Source organism: Populus euphratica, unplaced genomic scaffold (genome assembly GCF_000495115.2).
Source record: "Populus euphratica unplaced genomic scaffold, PopEup_1.0 scaffold123.1, whole genome shotgun sequence".
Taxonomy (NCBI): Eukaryota; Viridiplantae; Streptophyta; class Magnoliopsida; order Malpighiales; family Salicaceae; genus Populus; species Populus euphratica.
In genome coordinates, this window is record NW_011499924.1 from 189,385 (window position 1) to 199,478 (window position 10,094).

The window sequence follows — 10,094 nt, forward strand, 5'->3', positions numbered from 1 at the left end:
GTAATACACTGAGTAATGAAGCCAACCAAAAAGTGTATTAACAGGCAAAAAAATATATATTTAATGACTTTTATTTCACACATGAAATTAGGTTAAGAAATACTTGTTAATGCTTTGCCAGCAAAAGCAAGATATATTCCACATGGTAAGACCGCTTAAAAAATCTGATTCTAAGAAAATTACCAAATTAAAATTAATTTAAAAATTTATTATATGGAGGATATTCAAAACTTGTATATCTTTCAAATATAAAAAGAATAGCCTCAGGTTAGAGTCGTTTGAAGCTCATAAAATCATTTGGTGTCTACTCTCTATAAAAACATGAAATCCTTTATTGCTAAACCAAGTGTTTTTAGTATTTAAAAACATAAGTTTAAGGAAGGGATTGTTGAGATAAGACATATTTTCAATATTTGTGTTTAGAATTCTTGTTTAACTAGTTAATTCAAATTCTTATTATATTATAATAATTAGATCTCTCTTTGAATATAAAAACCAATACCTACAAAACTTAAAAGGTTTGAATATCAATAAATAAAAGAAAACAAGGTTCACATACTTTTGTTTTAAAGTATTGCACTTGAATCATTTCCTTATTTTTGCTTTAAATTATTTTTTAAATATTTTTTTATTTCAATGTATTACTGTTAAAAATAAAATTTTAAAATAAAAAAATGTTATTTTAATATTTTTGCAAATAAAAAAAAAATTAAAATAACTCTACCTCACTCCAGGCACCTGCATTTTAGTTTACCAACATCTTCGAGGCTTGCCCAAAAACTTCAGCTTGACTACTGAGCCTTAAAGAGCGATTGGACATGCATGTGGCACGGCAAGTTTATCTTCTACAGAGATTTCACTCTAATAACAGGAGTTTCTTTTCATAGAGAGGACAGAAAAAAAGGAGTTTCCCTTATTCTAGCAAGAACACAACATAGAAGAAATGCTTAAATTACGAAATGAGAGATAACAAGAAAGCAAGTTCTATGTAGTTGTTTTTTCTGTTTTCCATTCCTTGTATAAATATGTATTTTATATGCACATATATACATGTCAGAGTCTTGCTTCGGGGGTCACCAGCTCAGGCCTCCGGCAGCTATTCAAAATTAGGACTTCGGTGCTATACAACTATATAAGATGATATAAAATTTGTGGGGAAAGGGATGATAAGGGTACTAAAGTGCCTTACTTTTTTAATATTTTAGGAACATCTTTTTTGGAAATGACCCTAACCGGTGAGGTAGAGAAATCATTTTGCTTATCCGAAACCAGGAGGTGATCCACCTTCTCACTTCTCAATTCATCTTTGCCAGATACACAAGAAGATGATGATCCACATATTTGCACCATCAAGCTTCCACCTACAAGAAGTTTTGAAAGATTACCGCCCGACATCAACAATCAGGGAACAAGAAGCAAGTAAAGATATCTAGGAGGTGTTTAGAGGGGGATTTCAATCGGAGTTTGGGAAAATTTTGAAAAAAAAATTTTTTTGCTTCAAATTGATTTTTTTATATATTTTTAAATGGTTTTAATATGTTAATGTCAAAAATAAATTATATATATATATATAATATTTTAATGTATTTCTATATAAAAAAACAACGCATAACACTATCTCATTCACCACCTCATTAGTTAGATAAGAAAGCCAACGTACTCATCCCAGTTCAAGTTATTAGGATGCCATCAGCTAGGTAATAATGATATCCACATTTTGCCATCCCCAAGTTAAACACGTGGCTATTTTCAGTTTCTTGAATCCAGCACAGCATCCGAAGAAAATCTATAATCTAGGGGTTCATTTACTTAATAACCAAATCAATTTTATTTATTTATTTATTTATTTATTTTGTTTCTTAAGCTCACATACCTTTTCGGTTATAGAAATAGTTATATTTACAAAAACATATTCTTTCCATCTAAATGAATTTTCTGGGAGGACAGAAGAATGAGGAAGTGATACATGAATGCAGCCATGAAGCTAAAATGGCAGAGGAGAGGAGAGTGGCTGTTTAATCCAAAAAGGGTAAGAAATGGTTAGTCCGTGCAAAAATAAAATTGAGAAGAGCATAACCTTGTTAATCTAAGTATCAAGAAATCAAATGAAAGAATAGTATGCATTCTAAATTAAAGAGGAAAACTGATTGGCTGACTTTATGTTCTAAGCATATCCTGAGCCACTCTGAAGTATGGCAGTCAAAAAATAGAAAGTAACAGCGAACAAGAGCCAGAGGGTGGAAGATTTTACCGAGTACAAAAGCAGCCCCAATCCAACCAGTGGCACCCCACCTTTCACCGAGAAGAAACCATGCAAATCCCGCACCCCAGACTGGCTCCAAACCATAAATTATTGCAGTTTCTGTTGCTGAAACATCACGCATAGCAGCCATCTGTGTGGTTAAGAAATAGAGCAAATTATGATCACATTTACTTTTATCTGACGGGAAAAAACTTAAAAGGCACAATTTTCTAAATCCGAATGAAACCATGTTGTTTGAACTGAACAATGGTGTTTCAGTCCAGAGGCAGGAGTCATCCTGATCCCACAAATCATCATGCCATGTTAGGGTCACTGAGAATTGGGAGATTTCAGTTCCTTTCCCAAACAGATTCTCATTTACTTTTAATTGTAATCGAATCCACACAATAATGGTTTTGATGATACCATATAAAATTTGTCTCGCTTGTAAAATATTGTAGTTTTTTTATGCATTTGTAATTTTTGTTATCATGAATGCCCAAATCCCAAATGAACCAACTGCAGTCGTGGAGATTTTTATGTATACCTGCCACAGACAAAGTCCCCAAGAAACACAACACATATAAAAGAACAATCCAAGGTGCTTGTAATCATAAACATTACAAACATGAATTTTCCATGGTAAGGAAAAAAACAAAGAATCTTTCATCACGAGTCCTCTTTCAACTATTGGCATCAAAAGATCTATAAATCACATTAGCAACACAAACTATACAGGACTATATGGAAAAACTATCAAACATAGAGAATGATGGATCACAATTAGTAAAGCACATTCAGAAAGAAACAGCTGCACTTGCAAGGGAAGTAACAAAGAGGAATTTCCAGGAAACATGCTGGGAAGGCCAAGTGGAGAGGTACAATTGAGGGCTCAGTGATTTACTTGGTACAAAATTTAAGAGAATTAAGTGTGAAAAGCCATTATGTTTAAGTCCTGGATGGGCTTTCCCTTTTCTTTTCCTTCTTTCAAGTTGGTTGAAATGCAGAAATACAGCAGCATGACAAACAAGAACGAGGAAGGAAAAAGAAAACAAAGAGAACTTATTTTGAAATTTTGCAGTTTTCTTTGGAATGTAGGCAAATTAAGGAGAGAACCAAATAATTCATCGTACCTCTATCCATAAGCATAGCCCTGTTGAGAATATGCCGGTGTAAAGTACAGGTATCCATGGGAAAACAGCCAACCAATGCCAAACCATTTCCCATGTCCATGATGATGGATCACAAGTTTGGACATCACCAAACCAGCTTCCAAGGACATACCATATTGTTGAGGAGATAGCAATAACACATACCTAAATGAAGAATCTGTTTTTCAAACCATGCAAGAAGATAACCAGACTACATTTCTGTGTTGTGTGGACAATTGGGCAGTACACGCACCTCAAATCCAAGAAGAGGTAAGAAGTTCTTTTTATCTGTGCTTCTTGATATATGTTCTGTCCTAAGCATATGCACACCAAAAAACACTGCGCTTAAGAAGTTCAAGAGATCACCAATCTGGCAATGTGCAAATACAAATCCATTATAAAAGGTTAAAATCAAGCTTCCTTTTATTCAACCCAGATGAAGAAAAATTAACATACAAAGAATGCTTGGTCTTCCACTTTGATCATCATCAAGGAAATGCAACAAACATGAAAACAATGAAACAACCATCAAGTAGAAAGCCTACACTGGGAGGAGATCCACTGGATTCCAGCATTGCAACCCCTACAATGGACATGAGAGCTCCAAACCAGGTCTGTGCAGGAACTATTGCTCCTAGCATACCATCAAGCAAAGGAACTACAATTACCTGATAAAGTCATACAAAAATGCGCCCAATTTTGTACCTTTAAGTACAATTACCAACACACGGGAAAAAAAAAACCTTTAAGTACAATTACCAACACACGGGGGGGAAAAAAAAACTTTGATTGACATACAACCTAGAGGCTGATAAAGAAACTTACAGTGAACATGGATATAAATGATGCACGACCAGCATCTGATGTGAGCAGACCAAGTGCCTGCGTTAGGTACCCTAGACTAACCCAAAACCCTAACTCTATCCCGGCATTACGGATTCGAGCATCATCCCATGATTGCAAAGCAAATGGCAAGAATGGTATGGCAGCGACAACAAATCTCACAACAGTGAAAGTTGCTGGATCCATTACTGCTTCAATTTCTTTCACAACTGGAATATTACTCGCTGCATATAAAAAAAATACAAAAGGTAATATGGAAAATATATAAGGACATATATAAAATTTCAAATGGATGATGGAATCTCTATAATTGCAAGCTTAAATCTAAAATCAAGAACGTAAAATTAATAACAAATCAAGCCCCAATCACAAACTAGCATATTTCTGCGCTATCTATCATATGCTAAATCAGCCTTAATATCTAGATAATTTAAAAGAACCAGCATTGATTACAATGAATGCCTCCTATTGATCGTATATTAATTCCAATTCGCCACAACAGCAGCAGCAGCAGCGATGTTATAAAAATAAAAAATAAAGAAGGTAACGTACCATAGACAACGGTGATGACATTGAGTAAAATGATGGACCTGACTTTCCTGGACGCGAAAAGTATCCTCCGCCACAAATATTTCTTCCCAAACAATGTCTTAAAATTTAAGCTTTGTCTCTTCTTCTGATTCGAAGCAGAGCAGACTATCGCATTCTTTGATTTCTGTATTTTAACACCTGAAATAGGTCTGCGACGAGAAGAAATAGGAGAGGATAAGAAATTGCTGTTGTGCAAAGAGCAGGTGGTGAGACGATGTCGTTTAGAAGGAGATAAATGAAATGTGAACAAAATTGAAGGAGAGAGCTTCGTGGTAACAGATGCAGAGTAGGCAGGAGCTCTTAATGGACATTTACAAGCCATCGACCTTCTCTCCCTCTCTCTCTAGTATCTTCGATTCCTCCTCTTTTTGTCCTATCTCTTTCTTTCTTTCTTCTCTCTAGTATCTTCGATTCCTCCTCTTGTATCTTCGATTCCTCCTCTTGTATCTTCTTGTCCTATCTCTTTCTTTCTTTTTTTCTTTGTATGTCTGTCTTCACTCTTTTCACCAAGTAACTTCTTTTTCCTTCTATTTTATCAAATAGACCAAACTCCTTGGAGAACAAATCTTAGAACACAACAGAACAGTCTCAATCACTAAGAAAAGAAATGGGCGATCATCTAATCAACCAGGATTCAGCACGTTTCAAGATTTTCTCGTCAATGACTGAAATGCCACTGAGTAGCGCCTGTGTTTGTTTTTCATTAGTTGTTTCATGTGTTTTTGTTAGCGGACTGCTGCGGAGAAATATGGAAGTAGAGAGACGGGGCCAAAAAGCATCTTCTGCCCAAGGGCATCTCCAGCGTTACAGAGAAAAAATTCAAAATTAAAAAAATCCATTTTTAATTTTTTTTAATATATATATATATAATATTTAAATATCAAGTATATTTAAATATAGATAAATTGTTAAAAAAACTTTTTTAAAAAAATATATAAAAATTATATTAACAGTTTAATTCTCCTAAATAAGGTTTGCCATTAAAAATGGTCTGTGATGCTGTTTGCTTGTGGCCCTGTCGTAAAAAAACACGTGTTGCATTTTACAGCGTCTACCAGGAATCGGTGGCGGGTAGACCGTGATGTTGCGGCTAAGAGATTGGTCTCTGATTTTTATAGAAGAAAAGAGAGAGAGAGAGAGAGAAAATGGAGGTTGGTACGGATTTTTAAAGAATAAATGATAACAAATAAAAAGAAATTGTGACTTTTGCAATGGAAGAGATTGGAATTAGATGTGGGCTGGATTTCTTATTGGGCTCGGTGATCCAGATTGGTTTTCCACTCTGGCTTATAGCCTTAACTCCTTTCGTTGACTTGTACTAGACCCGTATATGTCGGGCCTCTCATAACGGGGGTTTGGATTCTCCCCGCTAATTATGCAGCCAGTTGAAAGATATTTATTCATAACGAGTCCATATGCAACCCCACTTGTGATTGCGGCCTCCAACTGATCAACGGTGATAATGATGGTGATGGACGGTAAAAGACGATGACAAAGATGATCATAATAGCACTTGGCCACGGCAGTATAATTGGCCACGCCTCGGGTGCAGAGAATCCAACCAAAGATTTGTCTCCTCCGGCTCGCATCACGTGCATGATTTGCTCCAACTTCTTAGATCAAGAGAGTGGGATGGGCAAGCAAGAAGGATAGCCTGCGAGAAAGACACGTGATTTTGATTTTTGAAATTAAGTCACGTCAATTTTAATTAAATTTGATTTCAAGATCCGATTTTTCGTCCTCAGCTTGTTTTCTATTTTTTAATATATTGAATCAATCGAGAATTGGCATCGATGCACTGTCTACATTTTGTAGGCCATTAAAATCGAAAATTATGGGATGAAAAGGCATTTATCCCCTTATCAGAAGTAATATGGACTAACGAAAGGGATTAACGTAAGATTATCGAAACGTTTGAGAATTAATTGATCAACTGATGATTTTGAGATGCAAAAATCCAACCTCTGTCATCCTACACACATTACGTTATACATTGTAACAGTATAATGATAGTTTTGGTCTTTTCATCAAAACTTACAGAGATTGTAATTGAAGGTAAACTCGTCTTTTTAAAAGGATCTATTAGGCATTCCAAGATTTATTTAGGAATAAATTGGTCAATACAATTTATTTAGCACATTTAAATTACTTGTTGCCTTTATAAGTATTCACATAGTATCTTGTACCCTTGAAAGAGAGAGAGAAATATAAAGACTTGCACAGATAGTTTTCTTTATCTTTTCATGATTGCCCTTTAATTTGAGAAAAAAAATGTTGCATTCAGGGGCATTTTAATCCTTTTCTTCTATTTTTTATTTTATTTTCAAGTTTAGTTAGGAATCCTTTTAAAATTTCAATAGATTAAATAACATTAAAAAAAATAAGTGGGTAATGCAAGGGTTAGCACATGACGACCCCATGTTATTCTAGCAGCGTATGCAAAGATCATCTTGTTACCAAGTTTTTGCTTTCTAGAGAGGCATTAGATGCGGTGTGTTGTGTATTTTTTCTGACAATGTGATACATGCTTGAGGTGCGAGTGTGGTTGACTTATGATAGATCTTTCTCTTCTTTTTTTTCATTTTTGTTCTGGAAATTAATGCCAATCCTTTTAAAAATATAATTATATCTTTTAGTCTGTATTTTTATTAATTTTTATTTTTATTTTTCTGATTACTATTTATTTTACTTCATAAAGTTTTTGAGTTTTAGATTTTTTTTAAAATTTTATCTTCAAAAACTTTATTTAATTTTTTTTATATTTAATTTAGTCCTTATTATATCGATTGCTTTTTTTCTCAGTTTTTATTTTTTTATTGATTTATTTATTTTTCAGTTTTCATCCCTAATTTTTTTATTGTATTTATTTTTTATTCAATTTTAGTCCTTTCTTTGTTGTGATTTTCTAATCCCTTTTTTATATATCTTTCTTTCAGTTTTGTTCCTCGGTATCTTATTTTATTTAACCTTTTTAATCTATTTTGGCTTCTTATTTTTTTAATTATTTTTTTATAATTTTTGTAATTTTTTTATTTTTCAATCTAGTCTAATTTATTTTTTTATAATTTTTGTAATTTTTTATTTTTCAATTTAGTCTAATTATTTTATTTTATTTATTTTTATATTAGTTTTTGTTCGCATAGTTTGGATTTTAAATTATTTTGTGATTAAAGATTTTACTTTGTTGTTTTTTAATGTCTGTCTTCCTATAGAGTAATTCCAATCTTATGACTCGGGTTTGGTTTAAAATAATTTTTTTATTCTTTTTATTAAGAATTGATTTTTAAAAAAAAATATCATTTGACCTCTTTATTGCTAGGTCTTGAACTTCGTTATTTGTTTCACTTTTTTTTAGTTGGTTTCTCTCAATCTCATATCCTGCATGATGGATTAGTCGAGTTAATTCGGATTGACTTAGGTTTTTTTTTCTTAATGTTTTATTTCTTGAATAGATTTTATTTTATTTCTTGCAATTTTATTATTGAAATTAAATTATTGGCCCTTAATATATGTGATTCTTTCACTTTTTTTTTATGTAGGGTTATCCTGAGTGTCGGTTAGTCAAGTTAACTCGGATTAACTTGTTTTTTTTTTAAAAAAATTATCTAACTTCAGTCTTTCGGATTAACTTGTTTTTTTTTTAAAAAAAAATTATCTAACTTCAGTCTTTGTTGCTAGGCTATTCTTTTAAAAGTCTTTTATTTTTATTTTAATATAATATCATGGGTGGTGAGTTTACCGAGTTAACTTAAGTTGACTCAATTATTTTTCTTGATCTTTTTTTATGAAAATAATTTTCTTTTAATTTCATCACTTAACATTAAATTATTAACTTTTGAGCCTTGTTATTTTTTTTGCTTTTTTTTTTGTGAGGTTATTTCAAATGCGAGCTAGTCACGTTAATCTAGATTAGTTTAGTTTTTTTTTTCATTGTTTTCTGTATTAAACTTTGATCTTTCTTGATAGGTCCCTGCTTTGATAGGTCCCTGTCCTGAGAGTTTATTTTATTTTTTATCTTGATCTCGTACTGCAGGTGCTTGACTAATCAAGTTAAATTAGGTTGACTTGTTTTTTTTTTCTTCAACACTATTTTTATAAAAAAAATTTATTTTATCATTTGATATTGAGCTATTAGGTTTTTAGCTTTGCAAATTTTTTTACTCGATTTCATATGAGGGGTTGTGTGCTAGTAAAGTTAACCCGGGTTATCTTAGATTATCATTAGCTAGATATTTTTTATGTTATAAAAAAATTAACTCAATCTAGCAGTATTCATTACTTTGCTTGCTACTCGCTAGGCATCTATCTACACACTTTTGAATTAAGTGTGTCGCACTTGCATGTATATATTCAACTAGGCAGGGGCCATGATATGTTGTGGGTAACTCAAAAAAATTTTAATGTAAAAAAAATTGCTAAGATGATACAAGTATTCGAAGAGAAAAAAAAAAGATTGAAGTTATTGACTCAATCAGGTTAATAAGGTTGATTAATTTAAATAATATAAATAAAAAATACAACAATAATAAATAAATTGACAAAAAAAGTTAACAATATAAAAAAATAGAAAAAAACCCACATCAAGTTCATGTGAGTTAGCATGTCAAATATATAACTTAGTTTTGATATCAAGGTAACCCCAACAAGAAACTAAATAAAATTGTAAAGTTTAATTATTAAATAATTCAATATTTAAGGGTAACACTAAAAAAAATTAATTAAAATTTTTTATGCCAGCACAAATTAACCAACTTGCTAGCTCCGAGATTATGGGCACAAGATCATAAAAAAAGTTAAAAAAATATCAATTTTAAAAAATAAAATATTGAACAATGAAATTAAAAAACAAAGTCAGTACATGTTTAACTTTTAAAACCCATAACTCCAATTATAAGCTTATAACTAACTTTATAGAAGGTAAATCTAAAACTAATAAATTAAAATTTTAAAATATTAAGGGATAAAATTAAAAAAATACAATAAAAAACTCCACAAGAAAAGAAATAACAATAAAAAAATATAAACTATATTTAATAAAAAATAATTTGAAATCAAATGCCGGTGAATAAAATTGAAAATTAAAAAAATGATATAAAAAAATAAATAATAAGCAAAAGAATATAAATTAATTTTGCTATATAAAAAAGATAAAAAATTTTTAAAGGTAAGCCATGACCCGGCGTGACCTGGTTGACCCGACGGGTGGGATGACCCGGCAAAACCCGGTCAAAAACCCGGTGGTAACCCGTTGACTTTTATTTATTTTT

General features: G+C 31.8%; 1 protein-coding gene across 5 annotated transcripts in view; it reads right to left on the reverse strand.

Moving 5' to 3' along the window:
- Positions 1–931: 931 nt before the first annotated feature.
- LOC105135456 (uncharacterized) overlaps positions 932–10,094 on the reverse strand; it is a 20,008-nt gene continuing 10,845 nt past the window's right edge. The window contains exons 1-8 of one of the 5 annotated variants that reach the window (XM_011040326.1): positions 5,244–5,488; positions 4,789–5,167; positions 4,219–4,460; positions 3,939–4,061; positions 3,647–3,763; positions 3,376–3,558; positions 2,252–2,393; positions 932–1,361 (exon numbers count right to left, since the gene is read on the reverse strand). In XM_011040326.1, coding sequence (XP_011038628.1) covers positions 1,186–1,361; positions 2,252–2,393; positions 3,376–3,558; positions 3,647–3,763; positions 3,939–4,061; positions 4,219–4,460; positions 4,789–5,149 — 1,344 coding nt within the window. In that variant the 5' untranslated portion in view covers positions 5,150–5,167; positions 5,244–5,488 and the 3' untranslated portion in view covers positions 932–1,185. Of the gene's footprint in view, positions 1,362–2,251; positions 2,394–3,375; positions 3,559–3,646; positions 3,764–3,938; positions 4,062–4,218; positions 4,461–4,788; positions 5,222–5,243; positions 5,489–10,094 lie in introns of those variants that run through there. The other 4 variants (XM_011040325.1, XM_011040324.1, XM_011040323.1 and 1 more) reach the window with 4 other exon arrangements.